The sequence below is a fragment of the Takifugu rubripes genome, chromosome 1, assembly GCF_901000725.2.
Source record: "Takifugu rubripes chromosome 1, fTakRub1.2, whole genome shotgun sequence".
NCBI classification, from domain to species: Eukaryota; Metazoa; Chordata; class Actinopteri; order Tetraodontiformes; family Tetraodontidae; genus Takifugu; species Takifugu rubripes.
Genome location: NC_042285.1, coordinates 18,076,636 through 18,098,711, shown reverse-complemented (window position 1 = coordinate 18,098,711; position 22,076 = coordinate 18,076,636). Strand labels below are relative to the sequence as shown.

The window sequence follows — 22,076 nt, the reverse complement described above, 5'->3', positions numbered from 1 at the left end:
TACATAAATAGTAGGTGGTAAGAGGTATGTGGTAAGAAACAGTGCAGGTCAATGCAGGAGTAATGTGATGTATTGTTCGTGAGTCCGGCTGGCTGCTGTACATGGTGCTTAAGTGATAAGTCACTTGGTGTTCAGCAGCCTGATGGCAGAGGGGAAGAAGCTGTTCATGTAGCGGGAGGTTTTGGTCCGAATGGACCGTAGTCTCCTGCCTGAGGGGAGGGGGGAAAACAGCCCGTGACCAGGGTGGGAAGGGTCGGCCGTGATCCGACCAGCACACCTCCGGGTCCTGGAGATATACAGGTCCTGGATGGATGGAAGCCTGCAGCCGGTCACCTTCTCGGCAGCGCGCACGACGCGCTGCAGCCTCAGTCTGTCCCTGACGGTGGCGCCAGCATACCACACGGTGATGGAGGAGGTGAGGATGGACTCGATGATGGCCGTATAGAACTGCGCCAACATCCTGGGAGGCAGTTTGAGCTTCCTCAGCTGCCGTAGGAAGAACATCCTTTGCTGGGCCTTCTTGATGAGGGAGCTGATGGTTGGCTCCCACTTAAGGTCCCGGGTGATGGTGGTGCCCAGGAAGCGGAAGGAGTCCACGGTGGTGATGGGGAAGTCCATGAGGGCAAGGGGGGGCAAAGGGGCTGTGACTTTCCTGAAGTCCACAATCATCTCAGAGGCATCTCACATTCACCCTCTGTTTGATTGTCCAGTCCTGAAAGTTAAAATTCACAATCCACTGCAATATTAATCATTTATAATACAAGTGTCAGTCCTACATTTATTCCAATACCTTTATAATATCGTCTGTAGATCACTACACCTGCCACCACCAGCAGCAGGACGACTGCAGACAGGACAGCAGCCAAAACTACAGGTGAACTTTCACCTGCACAGAAGACCAAAAGTCCACCCAAGGTTCAGCCTTTAAAGCTGTTTTTAGCTGAAATATTCAACTGGTAAAGGGACAAAAGCTAAAATGGTAAGATGGAAGTGGTGCTAAGCCCATTTAAGCACACTCAAAAGTTAAGCTGGGTAAACTGGGAGTAAAGCAACATCAAATCCTACCAGAGTAACAATCCTTTGCAGTGAATTCAGCAGTTTCGTTGCTCAGGGGGTTGCTCACGCGGCAGCTGTACACTCGTTCATCATGCTTATTGTCCAGAAATATCCTCAACTGAGGGCCCGGCTGGGTGTTTCCATAGAAGAACCACTCGTACTCAATATCAGGCTGAGGTGCTGAGCACGTCAGCAGTCCAGATAGATTTGAGCTCTTGCTTGAGTTTGTCTCACAGGTGATTGTTGGTTTAGCAACTTTATCTTTAGGAAGACAGAAAGTAATGATGCATTTGTCACAGTGAGTGGTTTAAACTATTAAAATATAATTACTGAATACAAGGCCATCATAAACAGCCAGAGATCAGAGTCAGCAGTAACGGGCAGCAGTACGTTAGGATTTAACAGAATTATTTGAAACATTTTCCACAAACTCTTGTGAAAATGATGAAACAAAAGTGAAAATCTGAACAAAGTGAAGTTCAGCTGCTTCACTCGGTCGTGTTCTACATAAAACTGCTACAAAATTAAACTGCTCAATTATACTTTACTGAGGTTCTATCAGAAGATAAATCAGTTAATTTTCTTTTAATATCTATTACAAATCTTTCACTCTGGTTCAGTAAAGTATCGGCAAAGAAATACTCACCAATAACCTGCAAAGTATAATAATAGAAATAGGATTTCTCTTGCGTGTATAATTGCAATTCATACAATCCGCTGTCTTCAGATCTGAGGTCGGTCAGATGCAGCTCTGCAGAGTGCCAGTCAAGAGTGGTTCTGTGTTTAAATGGGTCATACACATCTTCTTCTTTGCCATTGAACTCGACCACTTTGTTGTCATCATGCATCCACAGAATCAGATCAGGCTGCTGCTCCTGGATCTGTGGCTTTAATTTCACCTCCTGACCCTTGAGACCATATTTTATTGACTGTGCAGCAACTAGAAACAGAACAGAGGAGCGTTAAAATAAAAACAAGGGTTATGGTTGCTCAAGCACCTGAGTTTGGACAAATCCAGAATATTCATCTAGTTTTTATTCTATTTTCATTTCCTCTCATCAAATTGTTCAACCACTCAGGACCAGCCGTGGACAACATCACCCACAATCAGTGAGCCTGTTCTGATCCAATAAAACACAGTTCTGGACCAGTAATGTTGACGGACAGCAGCTAGCTTTCAAATGAACAATAGCAGGAAAAAAAGTTTGCTGTCAGAAACAACAGATGAAATCTCTAAAACAGCAACTGAAGGGTCACCGAGAAAATCTCATAGCTGCAGCATTAACCAATAAAAGTAGCCATATTGTCTCATAAATGTGTGTGAGTGTGTATGAGAGAGAGGGAGAAGAGGTTAGGAAGTCTCTGAATTCTTATCACAGAAATATTACTACACTCAAACCACAGCAATATGATAAAATGGAACTTTTACAACTAAAATAGTTTAAGAAAATATGAATGAATCAAATGATTGGTTATTTTCCAAGAGCTCAAACGAGGCATGAATCAGCACAACAATGACCTCCAGAAAGACTCACCGAGGCAGAAGATCACATTCAGGAAAAAAGCCTGGAAAACCCGAGGAGCCATTCCAGGAGCACACAATAGCGCAGGTGAGAGTAAATTTAATATTCAGTATTTACTTCGTATTAAAGTGAAAGTATCCGCCACCTGCCATCATCCATGTTCGGAGCCCTTCGTATTCCCCTCTCCCCGGGCCTCCTGTGTCAGCACAGACTTTGCCCCAGACTTTGCCCTGGTGTGTATTCCCTGACCGGGCGGGGCTACTACCTGGCCACGCCCACCAGACCCTGCACACCTGCAGCTCATTCATGGGCCATTAGCCACCTGCCTCCTGCTCAAAAAGAAGGAACAAAATGGAGGAAGTGATGAGGGGGAAATGATTTTATTTACAGCTAAAAAGTTGTAGGCAAAATCAACTTAATGCCAATGAGTGATTCTCTATTCACGTGATTAAAAAAATATGCTCATTGTGTTATTTTGATTTTCCTTACTTATTTCTGTTGAATCATCGATGAAGGTTCAATATAATAGTTAGGCTGTCTTTAAAAGAAAAATGATAAAATTAATTAATTTGATCATTTTTCTTTTAATAAAAAGTGAAGACAATTCCCACAGACCCGAACACCACACAAGGGTTAATAAAGCCTATTTTTGTTTTTCGCGCTGTCGACAGGCAGATTGGTCAGATCAATAAATCGATTAAAGCTGTTGATCAATCACTGCGTCTGATTGCTGACAAGAGTTTGATGGGAGACCCGAACATCTTTAGTCTTTCAAAATATATGGGTAAAATAAAAGTTAAGATTCCGGATTTATTTAAATTAACAAAAGCTATATAAAATCTACTGCTCCATAGTCTTGTGAATTCCTCTTTATGTATCTCAACTATCCATTGGTGGGTCTATAAATTTGGAAGCCGATTTTACATGATATTCTGTACATCCACATGGATTCAAGAACAAATGTGAGTGCAGATTTCATGCTGTGTGAACGTCTTTTTGGATATCTTCGTGACTTCCCCAAAACAAGATCACACTTTTTGCTGCGTAGTGTTTTTTTGTTTTATGCTTGTTTTTGTTTTTAAAATTGCACATTATAAATATTAAGTGGACAGATGACAGTCTTACCGTGTAGAAATAAAGATAAATTCAGTATTTAAAGTCCCTGTTCTCAGCGAGGGGGGATCCCTCATCCGCGGCTCTGCTTCAGTTTCTTTTCCTTAAAATGTCTTTCCTGTTTCTCTGTCTCAGTTTAGCATTGCCGCATATACATTTCATTTCAAATTCAATTAAAAAGTTAAGATTAGATGACAGGAAGACACGCGCAACAACAAGTGTGAATAAACACCAGGTGCCGCAGGGCTTTGGTTCCTCATTGAAAGTTACACGTACCGTTCAAGTATTTATTTTTAGGTTTAAATATGCATATTTATTTACCATCTGCAGGGTAAGGAGTAAGTATAGTGATCAATTTCTAATATTTTAAATCAGTAACTACCATCCTCCACCGCTGTCAAGTCTCTGAGGCAGCCGTTATCTTGTGTATGTGAGTGTATGACTTCATTAGTGTCACGCTGCCGTGGTGCGACACCCCCATGGGTAGAATACACTCTTCAGTGAGTACAGCTTGGTCAACATCCCAGCACATCACTGTGGAGATGACTTGGTTCTTGTTGTCCCGCCCCCCAGTGATGAAGAGTTTGTTATTACAGGCAGCGATGGCGCAGCTCGCCCTCTCGCCAAGGCGTGTGATGAGCGACCAGGAGTCGGACAGAGGCGAATAGCAGTACATGGCATGCATGGCACCACCTGGGAGGAGAGCCAGGATTCAACAGCGACCATTTTAAGACTTATAACGATCAAATTAAGACTGATTAGCGGGATGAGAGCCTCCTACCAACTACATAAATGCAGCCGTTGAACGCGACTGCATTGGTGCATTTGGTTTCCACTGGAATGGGCGCCCGCATTTCCCAGAAGTCTCTTCCTGGCTCCCAACGCTGGACCTGATCTGTGGCCAGTTTTCCATTTGGACCACCACCGATCACGTAGATCCATCTGTCAAAGGAGGCAGCAGCAAAGGAGCTGACGCCTACAGCAAGAGGCGTGGCCTGCAGGTACAGGAAAAGGCTTTATTTCATAGCCATACTCACTCAGCCCTCATGCACCTTCCCCTTTTTTGTCGGCAATGAGGCAATTAACATATAAATTATAAAAATGGCAACTGTTGTAACAGAGATTATATTTATATTAACACTGCTGATTTCTGTCCACCTGTGTCCAGCAGTTGTGGAAGGGATCGTAGGCCTCCACGCTGGCGAGCCTCTGAACACCATCAAATCCGCCCAGTGCGTACACCTTCCCATCGTGAGCGGCCATCTTGTGTCTCCAGCGCCCAGTTTTCAGAGCCTCAACCTGGATCCATTTATCCAGGGCACCGTTATACTTCCAGACTTCGTGCGGTGTGTCTTTACCTCCTGAAACAACAGGAATAAGAGAGAAAACGTCTCAGCTTTCACCATAAGAAACAGAAAAGGTCTAAAAAGGAAGGATTCACGATGAAAGTTGGCATGAAAAGAAAAGAAAAAGGTCATTATTGCGTCTCCAGTGTCCAAATATGTCGTAATACCATGTGAGTGAACAGAACGTTTGCTTCTTTACGCTGGCTGGGACCATGACCATGACGTGTCAGGGTTAATACGAGAATATAAAAGATGAAACTGAGGCCATTTCTCCTACCAGATATGTAAACTTCATTGCAGAAAGTGACACATGCAAATTCCACCCATTTCCGGTTTTGGGATTGGTCCTCCATCTCTGTGATCGGCAGCCTCGCCACGTCCAGCCTGCTGCGCCGGAGCGGGTCCAAGCAGGTGACGGTGGAGACGAAGTGTTCGTCCTTGGCGCAGCCTCCGATGATCAGAAACACCTCTGACATAAAATGTTGCACGCGCGGTTTGGTGCGCTCCGAGACCACCTGGGGAAAAAAATCGCACCAATTTCGATGAGTTGGAAGGTTTTCTCAAACCCAAGGATGGTTTTTAGTTACTTTCACACCAGTTATTCAGCCTGGATTTAGTTTCATAACCAAGATTTTCATGAAATTGTGAGTGAAGACAGTAGTAGTCGGTTCCACTCATGGTTTTATCTGACCATATAATTAGTTAAAGCCTGTGTGTGTACTGACCCCCCTCCCTGTGAGGTGATAGCGGCGGACCTCTTGCATCAAAGGAAAAACCTCAGTGCAGCTGCGAATCAGTTCATCTGCCTCCACTTTTTCCACGAAATACGCAGGTTCCAGGAGTGGCAGGCGCACGTGTGAAAGCAACCTGGCCAGTAGAGGGCAGCGCTCATCCTGCCGGGCCCTCACCCAGCGCGTCACAGCCTCAAACACACACTCCTCACAGTTAGCATCAAGGTCGTCCCTCTGCAGGACGCTCTCCAGTGAGTCCGCCGGCAGCTCCAGGAAGTCCCGCTGCTGAACCACCTGCGAGAACTTGGAGACGATGTAGTCCTGGGCGCCGGTCTTCAGGCTGGTCAGGACGTGGCTGTCAGCAAGGTTCAGGATCCCGATGCAGCTTTCAAGATGGAGGGACTTGCTGAGGAATCCGGCGCATGCATCGACCACACGCAAGAACTGCAGGAGACAAGATCAGACCAGGAAAGGTCACTTTGAAGAAATCTGATCATCTAAATGTTTGAACCTATAAACCCACTAAAGAAGGTTTAAAGATGTTCTTTGTTTGAATTATGAATTAAATCAATACAAACATCTGCGCTGGTGCACAGCTGTGCAGTATGGGAAACTGACAGAATGTAAACAACTGCCTACTTTCACTTCCACTTTCCGCAGCCTGACAACATCAAGTAGAAGCTTTTCATTGTAATTCCACACAACAGGAACTTTAGGATGCAGCTCGTAACATTTGTGATGAACTATATCAACAGCTTTAGAATATTCAAAGGTCAAAGGTGGTGGCTCATTGTGCGTTTAAAGGCCTTCAAGGCTCCTGTTCTTATTTTTAGTGAATAAAAACACAAAGTAAATATTTGAAGTCAGTGTCGGGGAGAAAAGTCTCATCTTACAGACCAGTTTATGCAAAAAAGTGCAGCTGGAGCTTTATATTCAACTGTACCTGAAACTGGCTGGCAGCTTCAAGGATTCTCTGGACGTTTGCGTGTGTGAGGTGGGCCCGGCTGGTGTAGGTGTAGTCCAGCAGCACTGACATTGTCGCACTGTCCAAGCCTTTTATTTCCACACGTTCCTCATGACTCTCCTTCAGACCGTTACAAAACATCGCCCTAGAAACAGAAGACGCTTTACCCGAAGCAACACAACAGAACCGGTGTAACGAAGGTTTAAAATGCAGGATCTTTACCTGAAGTACTGACTGGCGGCTGCGAGTACGACTCTGTGGCAGGGGAAGTCGTGACCGTCAACGCTCAGCACCACGTCGGTGAGCTCTCGCCGCTCCCGTAGGGTCTCCATCCCCTTCTGAAGGTCTGATGGCAGACCTCCATCTTCCCAGTGTAGCTCACTTGTGTCTGTCAGGTGCTCCCTGTCCTGCTCCGGACTGGCGTCTCCTCCGTGAACGGGCAGAGGACAGTCTGTGGTTTGCTCCAGAGTGGTTGTCATCTTACAGCACGCTTGTCGTTCGCAGCTCTTTACGTGGCACCTGCACTGGAACAAAACAAGTGCTGCGGTTTACATTTGCAACAGCTGAGTCGCACTAAGACGGGGATGTTTTTTCCTGTCTTCTTTGTACTTCCTATTCTGAGGACCATACATACACACTGCACTGCTTCATTCTCAGCTTCTGCTTCTTGTGGTTTGTCTTGTTCTTCCAATGTTGCTCAATTTGGTGTTTTAGTGCTGCAGCGAAGCCTCCCACACTTATTTTAATGCTTTTGTTTCAATTTCTTGGTAGATCCTAATGCCACTTTTATAGCCGTATAAAGTGCAACCCATATATTCCCAGTATAGTTGTAGCTTCTGATAAAAATATATATATTTGAGATTAAAATCTGAAGTGACTTCAGAGGGATCTTCTGCCTCTAGTGTCCACCCTCCAGTGTTTTTCTTCAGCTTTCCAGCTCACGCTTTTAGCTTTGCAATCGCTTTCGAAACGCAAGTTAATTTTTTTGACCTTCAGGATCAGAGTTTCCTGTTCTTTCTCTTCAGGCTTCTCCATTCCATTGATGGAACCAATGTAAATAAGAGGTCATGAGGCGTGTGAGGGAGAATTTCAACCTTGGTGGGTGCAGGTGCGGCAGTAGGGAAAAAAGAAAGATTTAAGATTGTGTTCGCTCAATTTACACTTGAACTGCTGATCTGCTGCTGAAGTTCTTGAGCTTTAATGTTCACGAAGCTTCAGGCTGCAGTGACATTTGACCTTCGTGTATCCTCTGATGTCATTCGTGCTGTCTGAAGCATCTGGAAATGATGTTTCAGTAAATGGCGGTCTGTGATCCTCTCAAAGGAGAGAGCAAGCAGGATTCATCATCCGCTTCTCAGCTTGTGCTGCTCCTCTTAAGGAAGTGGCTGTTTTATGGTGAGTAAGCACTGAGTTATTCATGCCATTGAAGATGTCATGAAGATCTCCCCTTTTAACTTTCCAGATAAATCATCAAGAGAAGCAATGATGTCATCTAAATCAAATAAATTATCCCTTACGTCAGGATGGACATTAGTTCAAAATTTAAAAGAAAATCTTAAGGTGCTTTTGAAAATAGTGTGATTATTGGTATATGCAGAAGTAGAAGGGTATCGTGCTGCACCGCCCTCTAGTGGCGCGGCAAGTCCTGCGTCTTTAACTCCGCAACATAATTAAAATACGAACGAAATCCAAATATATATACGTTAAATTCTTTTCTAAAAATCTTTCAATATCGGTGTAAATTTAATCATTCATACGATAGAAAGGTAGAAGAATTTTCGAGTCACGCGAGTGACACTTCAAAAACCGATAATTATGATAATAATATTTCTCAGGGAAATGTAAAACCAGCGTTATAAAGAAAAAACAAATTAATAATAAGTAAATTACGAAACGTTAAAAACCTAGATAAAATCGCCATGTTTATATGAGGGCCATTTTTAGAAAAGAAACTTTTTTTTTTAACTGAAACTATCATAAAAGGTCCTTTAACCGAAAAGCCTAATGCAAGGATCTAAGCAAGCATCCAGAGAAAGAAAAGGAAACGTGAGATCATTAATCTGTTCTCGAACCTGCCGCTGCGCACATGCTGCTCACAGCTCCGCCACTGGGGGGCACTAGTGCCTCATTATTAGTTGATCACATTTACGGCCAAAGCGAATGAGACGGTTAAGTGCATGCAGAAATTGGTTTCCTAGCAACACAATTCAACCCTGCATGGCTCTTATCTGTGACTACTCTCTTATTGTCTCATCTATGCAATAGATTGCCTGCATCATGTAAATGTGACCGCAGACAGAGACTAAAACTCTCATTGGCCACTGTCTAATATTGAAGCCACAATACCTTTCCCAAAATTACAATTCACCTTCTAGACTCCTTGAGAGTAAGCTTTATGTTGTTATCCAAAATAGGCAGAACTCCAAGTAGAATAGCCCTCATTATACAGAAGAAAAAAAAATAAATCAAACCAACCTACAAAACAGGAAGCACAGAAAACACTTGACTGTCAGGAAACACTTGACTGTCAAAACACAGATAGATGTCTTAGTCGCAGCCGGTGTGAGCTGAGTGTTCAGGATGAACTGGTCACTGAAACCCTCTAGAAATGCCTGTTTGCTCTTTTTCCTGGAGTTATTTCTGCACTATGGTGAGTAACAGCTCACATTTATTTTCTGCTGCTGGATGGAAACCTAGTGAGCAATATTTTTTGGTAGGAACCATAATAGATATTTAGCTGCGGTGTTTCCAGAATTTGTTAATTCATTACAGTTAATATGATTTCGAGAAATGATAATAATTGAAGCAACATTAATCAGAATTTTTTAAATATATATTTGCATGAAAATCCGTATCCATAGATCCTCAATGAAAAGCTGAAGCCATTACACAGACTATGAAACACGAATAACAAGCCCACATCTGTGCTTCTTCACTCAGGAGAAGCTAGAGTCAACACCGAGGCGCCGGCTGGGCCTCTGTATCGCGTGGTTGGCTCTCTGCTCTCCATTACCTGCAACACCAGTGGCTTTTCCAACAACCACACTAATAAGGAATTTGAATTCCGTATTAAGATGCCGGCCAAACCAGTTGAAATCAACATCATCAGCACCCACGACAACCTTTTTCAGCTACGCCATGTATTCGCAGCGTGTGAGGAACCAGGAGGTCAGTCTGACACACGTGACGCCAAACTCGGTTGTCTTTGAGATACAGAGCCTGCAGAAGAGCGATGAAGGAGAATTTGAATGTTATGTCAAGAACCCAGAGAAAGGTTATGATGGAACCTACAACGCTAAGACGACAGTGAGGGGTAATCTGCTCCTTTTGTCTTTGATTAAATGGAGCACGAGAGCTGGAGGTGGCAAACGTGTGACTCTGTGTCTGGTGTGATCCCGTAGTGATCGACGACTCTCTGACTGTTTCATCGCCTGGTCCCACCTCGCTGAGCTATGATGAAGGTGGCGCTCTCACTCTTACATGTCGAGCTTCCAGCAACACTGTCCAGCACACCCATCTGTCCCTCACCTGGTACCTCCAGAAGAGTGGCGAGGACAACCCCCGTCCAATCATGTCCCTGGACAGAGATTTAACACTGATCGCAGGCCCGGGGTTTGAAGGCCGTTACCAGGATGGCCTGATTAGACTCGATAAGGTGGGAGAGGGCACCTACAGGCTCAAATTTGCTAAGCTGAAGCTGTCAGACCAAGGCGAGATCTACTGCCGAGCACAGGAGTGGATCCAAGACCCTGACCGCTCGTGGTACTCTATCACGCAGAAGGAGGCTGAGAAACTGACACTGAGTGTTAGAGCCAGAGGTTAGACACAGATGTGCTCAGCTCAGAGCAGCTCGGGTCCACTGTCCTCTTTGTCTAACTGTGTCCTTGTCCGCAACAGAGGTGCTGCCAGCAACATCATCGCTGGTGGTGAGAATGTCGGCACAGCCCAAAGTTCTGCAGCAGGGACAGGATCTGTCTCTCTCCTGCAGCCTGGACACTCAGAACCTGGAGGAGAAGTTCTTCACTGTTGCCTGGTTCCGGGGAAGCGTTGAACTGGCCCGCATCGGTCCGTCAGGCATTCTGTCTGTGAGCGCTGAGCTCAGTGCCAGAGCAGAGCGTGGAGAGCTCCAGGTGGCCCGGAGAGGAGTCAGGGATTACAGTCTTGTACTGCAGCCTGTTGGGACCGAGGACCAGGGAGAGTACACGTGCAGAGCCTGGCCGCAGCTCAGGGGCCAGGATGGTGGATTTGAGCAAGAAACGCCTCAAGACTCTGATCCTGAATACATCAAAATCTCGGCGCCAGGTCAGACAAATTTATTTCATTGATTTATTCGGATGAGATTAATTTAACTGTGCACTTTGCTCCATTTGTCCAGTTACACATATTTTTGTGCTACTTTTCCATAATTTACCTTTATATTTAGCTGAACCTCAGCCTGTTTGTGTGGAGTAAGAATGGTTACCTCATGACTGTCTGAGACCTTTCCTTGGTATCAATGTTTCCTCACACACTTTAAAGACATTTAAGTGTGTTTGTGTGTGTGAAATATTGTAAGGATTTCCTGCCTGTAGCAGGTGACTTCTTTAATCACGTTTTAGAGATAGTCATTTAAATTAATATATTTTGTCATACATTAAAATAAGAGATAAAGGTCCCAGCTTGTCTTTTCACACTTGATAAACAGTGCAACGGACCTTTGCCCGTCTTAGGATTCTTATTCCTGATTTGTTCGGCTGCATCAAAACCTCACAAAAGTATTACGTACTCCCGGAAGAAGACTCAATTTTTTCTTCAAAAGGAAGTGCTTGTGGTCGATGTGTAACTGCTGAAACTAGCAACTTTGTGCCCATGCTGTCGCCTTGTGTAATCATAGAGGGCGGGTTCTCCCTGGACATGCAAAACTCTCTGACTGTCAAAGAAGGCGACAGGCTGAGCCTCACCTGCAGAGTCAACGGAGGCCAAGGTCAGCTCTCTGTTACCTGGCAACACAAGGCGACATCCCCACCGGCGGCCGCCTTCACCAATGTGATTAGTCTAAATCAGGATGGCGTCGTGGAGAAAGGGCCGGCGTTTGCGGGTCGCCATGTCAGAGCAGCGCGCCCGGCGACAGACACGTTCACACTAGAGTTGGACAGGGTAGCGCCTGCTGATGCTGGAGTTTACCAGTGCGTCGTGTCTGAGTGGAAGAGCAGCAGCAAGACCAACAGCCAGTTCATCAGTTCCAATGTGACCGTGGCTCCTACAGGTGAGCGGCGGCTCCGTCTGCGTAGAACAAATCGCTCCAGAATAATTCATGAGGCCTCCTGCATATTTGATGTGTCCGTCAGACAGTTGATCCGTGCTAAATCTCTATCTGCTGCGCTGTTTCAGCTTCATTCCTGAAGCTCAGGCTTATAGGTCGGAACCACAAGGTGACCGTGGGGGAAGACGCGACTCTGATATGTCAGGTAAAGGAGATGAACGTGCCCATGGTGCTGACCTGGACCCTGCAGCGCGTTGACTTCCCCCTGGACACCATCGTGACAGTGTACGCCGACGGCTCCATCAGTTGGTCCGGAGTCCAGCGCCGCTACCAGCTTAAAGTGGAGAGCAAACGGAATGAAGTCCTTCACTACCTGCTCATCAACGGCGCCAGCCACGCGGAGGCAGGAAGTTACCGCTGCAGCGTGTCGGTTTTCCAGGACGGCGTGTACCGCAGGTTGCTTCAATCGAACCAGCTGGCTATTAATGTGGAGAACCCAGGTAATTCAAAATGGAAGTAACCTAAATGCCTCATAACATGGCAGAAAATACCAAATTTGATGACAGAAACAGGTTTTTGGTGATGTCCATAATGATTTATTATAATAAATACTGTATATAAATATATATTCTGTAGCTGTGGTCACAAAGCTGAAGTGTGTGAATGTTTTGCATATGTAAATTCTGATGAAAGCTGTATCCTATTCATGCCACATGTCACCGTGCAGAAACATGAGACTGTGTCTCATGAACTGTCTTTGTCTCCCCCCACAGTGAGCAGTCTTGAGTTGACCTCTGCCCTGTCCGTGCCGGGAAGCATTAACACCGACATAGCGCTGAAATGCTCCGTTCTCACAAAATCGTCTCCATCCTCTCGCTATGCTGTCACCTGGCAGCTCCAGAAAGAGGACGGCAATACCACCATCCTCAGCTCGGACCAGAATGCTCTGGTGATGTTTGGATCCCAGCTGGAGCCGAGCTTCAGGCAGCGACTAGGCATCATGCGCTCCGAGGGCCCGACCTTTTGGTTGTTTATTCGCCATGCTCATATATCAGACAGAGGCTCCTACACCTGTAAGGTTGTGGAATGGTTTCAAGCCTCTCAGAACGTCTGGGATCCACTCACGATAGCATCCAGAACAATTCTGCTGACACTTACTGAACCTGGTATATTTAATTCCATAAGTGCTGACACTGTCAGAGGCTTCAAAACCTGAATAATTTGATTGATTTTCTTTCTCCCTGCTCTTTAATTATCCAGAAAATGACCTTCATGTGTACCCAAAGCAGCAGTCGCTGGCTGCAAAAGAGGGAGAGGACGTGGCGCTTCGGTGTGGCTTCCGCTCTGGCGCATCAGGCCTGTCGTACTTCTACAAAGTCTCTTGGCTCTACACTGGGAATCTTTCCAGCACAAAGACCCTGGTGCAGCTGGATCACACAGGTCTGCTGAGTTACCCAGAGGATCCAGGGCTCCGCGGCCTGCAGCGGCGGCTTCATCTCTCCAGACCTGAGCAGAAGAGCTCTCATCTTGGGATTCAAACAGCTCAGGAGGGAGACAGTGGCACATACAAGTGCCAGATTGAGCTATTCCAGCTGGATCACAAAGGCCAGTGGCAGCAAAAGGCCTCGCAGAGCTCCAGCCCCATCACGTTAACTGTCAGTGGTCCAGGTATGAATCAAGGCCACAGTAAACATTGAGGTGACCTCTGTAGCTTTGCAAGTTAGACAATCATTCATAATGTTTATGTAGGATTAATAGGAAGAGTTCCTTTTTTTCTTCATTAACCTGACTCCAAACCTCCTGATGCAGCTCTGCGCTCAGTACTGTCGTCACGCGCCCAAAAACCACCATGATCACATGTTCTTTTTCCTGGTTTCAACCACACAAGCAGCAGTTTTGTCAGCTCTGAAATTTAAAACAAACAAGTCAGAAACACTCATTTGTTTTATTTATTTTATTTGCTTCCTAATAGGCGTCAACCTCACCCTCGTACAGGAAGATGTGGAGGTGAATGTGAGCACATCCCAGGATTTCACAGTTCTCTGTCACATCACCCAACAGTCCAGTGCGGACTCTGAGTTCCAGGTCACCTGGTTCTGGCAGGAAAAGTCCGCGGAAAACCAACGTCGTCCCATATTCACAGCTTACCGGAACTCCACTCTGCAGGCGTTTGAGAAGAGCGATCAGCTGCGATTCAGCCGCCCGTTGCATAACAACTACAGCCTGACGGTGTCAAAGGCAGCTCCTGGCATGTATTTCTGTGAGGTGGAGGAGTGGCTTCCATCTCTGTCTCACGGCTGGAGGAAGATCGCAACACAAAGGTCTGGACATTGGACCGTTGACATTGGACCGACTGTGGATTCTCCGGGTAAACGCATCTTTGAGTGCAGCGATGTGGCTGATGTGAGGTGATGCTTAACCTGTGTCTTTCTTTGTGCAGGAAATGTGGACGCTTCTGACTCTCAATGCAAGACACTTACATGGATCATAATTACTTTGGTAATATTCATCTGTCTTCTTTCTGTCGTATATGTGCTGATCTTGAAGATGCGCAGGACAGGAAAGAAGCCAGAAAAAGACTTTTGGACAGAACAAGTGTCTCTGAATACCAAACCCTGCATGGAGGACTAAACCAGGGACAAGAAATCCAAGTGGTTTTACGCCTTACACAATCTTACTTGAGTTGTTTGAGTTGTTATAAGCATTAAATCACACATATTTAAAGAAATTAACAGGGATCATTGTTTAAATATCTGCTGCACATCTGGGAGGGCTTTGTATCTGAGTTATTATCTTGGACTTTTTGGATCTCAGACACTCATTTACATTTGAAATAAATAGACACTTCTCATTTTCCAACTAAACCTTATTTGCATAATCGCAAGCTTCTTACTGCCTGCAGTGGACAGCTTGAGCTAGGCAGCAGATCAACTTTGTAGCTTTACACCTACAAAGCAACATACTGTGACATATTCCTTTTCATGTAGCAAACACGCCAGGCTGTGTGATACTGGGTCTTTGATGAAAACGCGTCGAAGCGCTGTGTGTGCATGTGTGTGAGAGCCAGAGCAGCGAAGCACAGACAGGGGAAAGAAATGGTAAATGTGGTAAATGTGTTTGAAACTGTTCTCTTTAGCCCGACAGAGGTGTGAATCATGCAGGAAGTGTTCTGCGGTTCGTTAAGATGGCTGTCTCCTCAGCATGTCTGATGCCGCGGTAACTCACATACACGCACGCTGTGCATCTGCTGGTCACATGCATCCGAGTGTTTACACACCACAACTGATTACTTGTGGGGGATTTACTTCGATTTGCAAACTGGTGCTGATGCTTACCGGAACTTACATAAGTGATCTAAGATCTTTACTCGGTCTGACAAATGTTGTGAAAACAGTGTCACATAAAAGCCCAACAAACAAGGAAGGAAAAACATTAGAACCCATAGAATTAAACGCACACTACACTAAACACACCACCATTACTATGACTACATCTGTGCAACTGAAGCCGTGTGTGTGTGTGCGCGTGTGTGTGTGTGTGTGTGTGTGGGGGGGTCCTCACATTCACTACATATTGAGTACCAACTAACAAAGTGGGACGATGTTTGCAAAAGGTTTGCGGGGCCGTAATACTTCAGAGGGTTAAAACATGAGTATAAGTCTTGGGTTGGATTGGTTTTAGGTTCAGGTTGGAGTTAGGATTATAGAGGCATTTGGGATGTTATGGTTAGGGCAGGGACCTGTGGCCCCGCGTGTGCATGTGTGTGTGTGAGAGAGAGAGAGAGAGAGAGAGAGAGAGAGAGAGAGAGAGAGAGAGAGCGAGAGAATAAAGTGATATTAAAGGATTTTAAGAGGACTGTCACCACAGAGGGATGGGGCATCTTCTTACATTTCCAGATGACTCGTTTCCTCTCAGAGCCTTCCTCTTAATTTTACCCTGATCCAGCGCCCTTGTGTTTCCATGGTAATGCTCATCTGAGCATACAAAGAAACTTTGCACTTAAAAAGCAAATCAATGCTTGTGTCTGCGCCGCAGAGTCCAGAGGAAAGGGGGACAAATCAGCGTGTGCAGCCACATCTGTGCCCTGGCATCAGGTTTTAGGATGAAGTCTTCGTCACGTCAGTGTGCAGAAACATAATCAGCTCTCGTTTTGTGAATGAAGTCAAATAATCTGATAGATTTTATTTCAATCCTTGCCCTTGTTATTTCAAACTCCATGGTGTGAGATAATAGTGTGCCAACATGTGACTGGATGCTTTAATCAGTTTCATCTCTTCCGCCCTGATTTCCTTCCGCATCTGAGCTGGCATCAGCACAGTGCTCTGTCTCCGTGGGGCAGTGGATCACTGTTATCCGAGTTTTTCCATTACAAGTTCATATGCAGCATTTTAGGGGCGCAAAAGAATAAAACACATGAGCGTGTGAAACTAATGGGGCGGTAAGAGTTTAGCAAAAGTCAAAGCAGGTCACTTAGGTAAAAGAGCAGGGTATGTGGTTGGTATACTGACATGGCAACCATATTGGTGCCAGTGTTATACTATTACCTTCAGCTGCTTCAGTTATCCTTCAACACTTCCTCGTGGTTCACCAGAGCTGATCTGTGTTTGCTCTTTTGTAAAACAGGTGCAGAGATGCACAGATGGTGAACAATAACGGCTCTAACAACCTCTGACAGTGAGCCAATGATCGTCCTGTGAGCAAACATTTAGATAAACCATTATGAGCTTGATATTTCCACTCTTACCATAAACTTGGTCGGAGCTTTTATGCCCTGCAGTGTATTTGTGTCACGTGCAATTTGAAAATTATACAGAATGCCTGCAGAAAGATTTTGAATAGGACATACCTTAATTAGATTTTGTCATTGTGACTTGGCTTCTAGCATAAATCCCATTTTTCAGCCTTTTTTCACTGTTGTATAACAACAGCAAGTGGAAACCCCAGTTTAACCACGCGGGACGCAGATGTCAAGCATGGCGGAAGTGATCCCAGGATGATCTGTACCGGTTGTGGTGAGAGTAAAACGGCAGAGAGAAAAAGACACGCACTTAAACTTCCATTTGCACAAATTATGCAAGAGCTTCCTTAAAATACGAGTGCCATGTCCAAAACTCCTCTCAGTCCCCCGATGGCCTCGTTCTGTCTCTGATACTGCCAGTTCTCACAGCCAGATACAAACAGACGCCGGTGCGTCTGTCGCCACTAGAGGGCGCTGTTGTTATCCGAAAGGTGCACACACTGAAAGGATGAGTCAGAGCCCTTCAGATCATGCTGCGCCACAAATATAATGATCTGAGACTTGGAAACTCCAGATTTCTGCTCCGCTCTTCACATTTTGTACATTAATGCGATTCTCCTTGGACTCCAGAGGGTGGTGGGAGTTTGTTCAGAGGAGGAGACTGAGGAGAAGCTTCCTCCAGTGTTTGGACAGCCGAAGAGGTTGGAAGTAAAGGTGATATTTCAGGCTGTCACCTAGAATAGATGCGCCTGGAGAGACGTCAGTTCCCCTTCTCAGTGTGGGTGACAGCCACACTGTCACGGTCACACAAATAAGACCTAATGATCTTTTTTTTTACTCCAGTGCCCCGAGACACAGGCTTTATAATGCCCTCTAAACTGTTAAGAGCTGTCTGCCGTTGCTTCTCAAAGCCTGATCATTATCCCCAGAGACCACACCAACTTGTAGAAGTAGCCTCCAAAATAAAAACAGCCTAAATGGTGCAATATGAAGTAATAGCCTGTTCAGCCTCTGTCAAGGGACGACTCAACAAACCCAGAGCTCCTGTTATTTTGTCTTTTACTATAAAGACCCTGCAACAACGAGCACAACAAAGGTGGCTTCTCTGTACGTGTACTGCCACAGTGTGTAGGAAAACCCTACGTATTTGTGTTTGTGTGTTCCTGCTGCCTTCAGCCATGTGTGCTGTAGGATGTGGATCTCCCCTGACAGAGAATAGGCCCCCAAAACACAGAAAATGACAACTGTCATCACAAACAAGTGCATATCGATTCACCTGTCAAAGTGAAATCAATTTTCCTTTTGTTGTCCTTGCTTTTGTTGCTTAAACTCCATCGAGCCCGTACACGCATGAATAAAATGCTGTATTTGATGTAGCTCTTGATTGAGCTCCGTTTTGGACATTTCTTTTCTCCAGAGACCACTCACCCTAACAAGACAGCAAAGACGTCTCCATCCGACTGACAACCAATAAATGGATTTTTTTTTTGTTGTTTGTCGCTTGTAGAAGTCCAACACACTTTCTGGAGCCGACAAAACGAACCAAGCAAACCACCGTTGAGGCTTTAGAGGGCTGTATGGGTGTCTACCATGTGTGCCGCCTTCCTGTGGTGCACACCCCGCAGATAATCCTGACTACCACAACTGTTGTCATTTATATTTGATCATTCACAAATTCTCTTGAATAAATCATTGGAAAATGATTTCAAAGAAATCCCTGTGACACTGACAGTGTGAATAACTGATGAAACACACAAATGCAGTGGGGGTTGCCATGCACGTCTCCTCTTTTGGCTTGCAGATGATGCACTGAAAACTGCAATCACAGCCAAGCGGCACCCGTGGTGCAACACTCGACAAATCAGCCGGAGCGGCAATTCAGCACAGCTGTAATTCTCCGACGTGAGTTGTTGGCGTGAACTTTTCTGGATGGAAGGAGGGGGGCGGGGGGGGGGGGGGGGGGGGGGGGGGGGGGAGCATGGTTAAGCCGTTCAACAGTCTGCACTTTCTGATGTTATCTGATTTTGATCCTGGCTGCTGCAGACGAGAGGCCTCTTAGGTGGGGGATCAGAGCGAGAAAAATGTCAGCAGCTCCCGAAACATTGGTTTGTCGGTATCTCGGAACAGGGCAACACATTTGACTCGGCGCCATCGGGGAGCTCTATCAGCACGCCATGCAACTGTTAATCAGCCAAAGGATCGACCCCCGGTACTAGAGGCTTACCTCGAGCTCTACGCCCATCAAGGTCGCGCGTCTGGAGGACACAAGAGGGAAAAATGGCACGGTCAGATGGACTTTAACTGCTGTAAACAATAGAGTGTTCCTGACAGACACTGGAAGAGAAGCAGCCTGATTCTGTTTCTGTTGCTGCCATAGGAAAAGCCTTTCTTTAGCATTCTCTCCCCCACGCAATCTAATAAAATTCTGTGATATTTTTTATTGCTTTTTATTACAGCGGCCTTTTCAGTCTCACTCTATTATTCGTTTATTTTGGGTAGTTTATGTATTACCAGGCTGTCTTTGTCACACTGACACTCAGAGTCATGAGAGAAAGACAAACACCAAAGAAATTAAAACTAATAAAGTGTTTTAGCTGCTCTCGCTGGAGATTATGGTATTTGCCAGTGTGGAAAAATAAACTGAAACTGAATAGACAAAAATGGGGGAAAAAAGAGAAAAGTTTAGATCCATCTAAAACCAGAGAAAGTCTGTGTTTGCTGTTTCTGTATAGTTTGCTTTTGTGCTTGTGAAAAGTCAACAAGAGGCAAATGTCTTGGTTCCACAGCCTGGGCGATGGATTCCTGACAGATTCGATGGCTGTCAAAGATAGCTGCGCAACAACGAGCGGGTGTCTTCATTAACAGTGGTTTAGCTGCTGTCACGGTGCCTCTTCTTCATCACTCATCAGAACCGGCTCTGCTGCGTGAGGCTCTCCCTCGGCTGCTGTCACACTGACTCATGTTGCTAATTAGCTGACAAACACCGCGCGATGGTGGGAGCGGCGCAGGGGTTAGAACAGTGGGTTCGTATCACGTGTTCGGTTCTGGACCAGTGCGGGTTCCAGACCATTGGATCTGCATAGTTTGGCTACAACCACAGTCCGAAGATGCGAACAGTGGGTTGACTGAAACTTCTGAAGTGCTGCAGATGTGAGTGCAACTCTTCGGTGACCTGCGACCCCTCTCTCCCTCACGAGTCACGACCCTAAATAGGATGAAGCAGCAGTTAAGAGCAAAGTGCCATAAATGATGCATCAATAAGCCCCATCTACATACACAGCACATACCATAATATGGATTTATACAGCGGCAGCAGATCTCTCGCCCTATTCATTCAGAACCACTGTCACACGCTAGAAATCCCTCTCTTCTGTATTTCCATAGCAAATACACACTGTAGCATATTGATGTTTGATGTATGCATAATCATTTCAACTAGGAAAGCTGATGACCATCCCCCATTGATACCATCCTCCGGCTGCCATGGAAACCTACTCTTTAAGAGTAGTAAGTAGTAAAAGAATAAAGAAAAATCATACATAAAGCTGACTGGTAGTAATTTTAATTATATTTCATTTTCAGCCAGGTCTATGAATATATTCATAATGACAGGTTTGGAGAATGAAGCATAGTAGTACGGGGTTGAGGGTCGGGTTGTTAATGGTAATAAACTCCAAATGGTTTCTCCACTTATAGTTTCAGTAAATAATAGGGGGGATAATGTCTCCTTAACTTTAAACACAATGCATACGTTATATACTTTAATCACAATCAGCAGCTCTTTGTTTGTTCTGTAGGCTTCATTGTGACCGGATGATGAAACGGAACATCTTTAACTTTCCACAGACGTGTCTTCTCCCATCTATCTCACTCGGGCGTCTTCTGCCTGTCTGAGCTGCTGGTTAATGTGAAAGTAAGGCGAGCGGAACTGTCACACATCATCAAGATCTTCCAGTGTGTCACAGTCGACCTCAGGGGCACAGAAATGGTCTGGACCACATCTTTGTGTTGGCATGTCAATTCTTCTCCAGTCCTGAGCAGCAGCAGGCTCGGTCATTAGTAATGAAGGTAATGAGAGGTCCCATGATCCTTTTTTTTTTATTCATCATCTGCCAGTCTCTGTCTAATTACACACAGCCTGCCACCATCTTGGAAACTTTCAGTTCATTTATTTGCTGTAGCAGTCTTACCTGAGGTTATGTGCAGATTTAACTGAGCTAAATTTAAATAATAACACAAAAAAAATTCTATTTTCCTCCTGGTTAAAAGTATTCTGAGTGTAAATGTCATAAGCTATGGAGACTTGCCCTATTTTACAGGCACAACAAATTCCGAACAGTATATTATAATTATCACATAAGCGAGGGTGTAAAACACGGAGTTTCATCACAGCATGTCAGCATTAGCTGCTTTAAAGACCCCGCTGATAATTGGTGTAAAAGAAGCTGCAGAGGGCTGACATGCAGGTTATACCCACAGCAACCTCACCAGTCTTTCATCCAGAGAATCTTTTCAGCCACAGTGGGCCCATAGTGCTTCATGATACCGTGCACGGTAATTGGCTTTTCTGTTTGTAAGCAGCTTCTTTACCCCAGAACCGAACCTCATGCTGGGCTCGAGCCCGTCTGCTCGGAGGGCTGCGGAGAGCAGGCGGTGACACTAGTACTGTGAGCTCATGTCACTCACACACAAAGCTCCAGTAATGAATAACTGCGGCACATAAATCAACCGTGTCTTTTTGTCAGGAAAGATCAGCTGTGGTTATTGCCCCCCCCACCGCGCTGTGATGTGTGTAAGTAATGGTCTCGAGAACCCCTCCGAGAATCTGGGCCTGACGCAGCGAAAAAGAAATACACAAATTAGTTTTCCTTATTTGAAAAAAAATGCTCAGTGTCATCAAACTTGCCAGTTGGTTTTATATAAATGGGAAAAGGGTGGTTGCCCCCTTTGATGTGGTAATAAGCTGCTATGATTTCTGTTTGTCACGCATGTTTTAGCAGTGAGAGGCAATCCCAGCAGCTACTACTTCCAAATCAATTAAAGTGCTTTTGCTCGCAGCCCTGCCAAGTTCAGACGCAGGAAACTGACACAAAGATGCACTAACTCATGCAAGGGAAGAAGCCCTGGAGGAGGCTTTGCATATGTGCCACTCTCAACACGTTTAAAGCATGTATGCATGACCCAGCTGGAGCACAACATCTGCAGTCCCAGGGAGACGCGTAGATTTAACCAATCCGTCAGAGTATTTGCGCAAGATCTGATCGTAGAATCAAAGTTTTTTCCTCCCGGCCTTCATTTGGTTTTGGTCACACTGGGCAGTTTAAATTTCAACGGGAACGGAGGAGGTGGACACACTAACTGCT

The 22,076-nt window shown here is 45.3% G+C and overlaps 2 protein-coding genes across 4 annotated transcripts; one reads left to right on the top strand and one right to left on the bottom strand.

The window, feature by feature from the left end:
- Positions 1 to 1,745: 1,745 nt before the first annotated feature.
- klhl6 (kelch-like family member 6) lies at positions 1,746 to 7,358 on the bottom strand. Of its 3 annotated transcripts, XM_029847131.1 has the most exons (10): positions 6,956 to 7,358; positions 6,713 to 6,878; positions 5,764 to 6,213; positions 5,316 to 5,553; positions 4,851 to 5,053; positions 4,474 to 4,687; positions 3,705 to 4,385; positions 3,069 to 3,117; positions 2,725 to 2,908; positions 1,746 to 1,996 (listed from the first exon to the last, which is right to left on the bottom strand). In XM_029847131.1, the coding sequence occupies exons 1-7, from the start codon at positions 7,210 to 7,212 to the stop codon at positions 4,090 to 4,092; spliced, it is 1,824 nt and encodes a 607-aa protein (XP_029702991.1). In that variant the 5' UTR covers positions 7,213 to 7,358; the 3' UTR covers positions 1,746 to 1,996; positions 2,725 to 2,908; positions 3,069 to 3,117; positions 3,705 to 4,089. The 3 variants fall into 3 exon arrangements, with proteins under 3 accessions (XP_029702991.1, XP_029702985.1, XP_029702983.1); XM_029847125.1 differs by having other exon boundaries at positions 2,697 to 2,908; positions 3,069 to 4,385; XM_029847123.1 differs by having other exon boundaries at positions 3,069 to 4,385.
- A 1,570-nt stretch (positions 7,359 to 8,928) lies between these two features.
- Positions 8,929 to 14,839, top strand: LOC101071787 (immunoglobulin superfamily member 2-like). Its single transcript, XM_011609001.2, is given in 11 exon segments — positions 8,929 to 9,383; positions 9,674 to 9,852; positions 9,854 to 10,046; positions 10,135 to 10,551; positions 10,631 to 11,035; positions 11,607 to 11,978; positions 12,104 to 12,475; positions 12,749 to 13,141; positions 13,236 to 13,643; positions 13,948 to 14,343; positions 14,416 to 14,839. Coding segments are annotated over 11 exon segments (3,396 nt in total). The 5' UTR covers positions 8,929 to 9,313; the 3' UTR covers positions 14,607 to 14,839.
- The last annotated feature ends 7,237 nt before the right edge of the window (positions 14,840 to 22,076 follow it).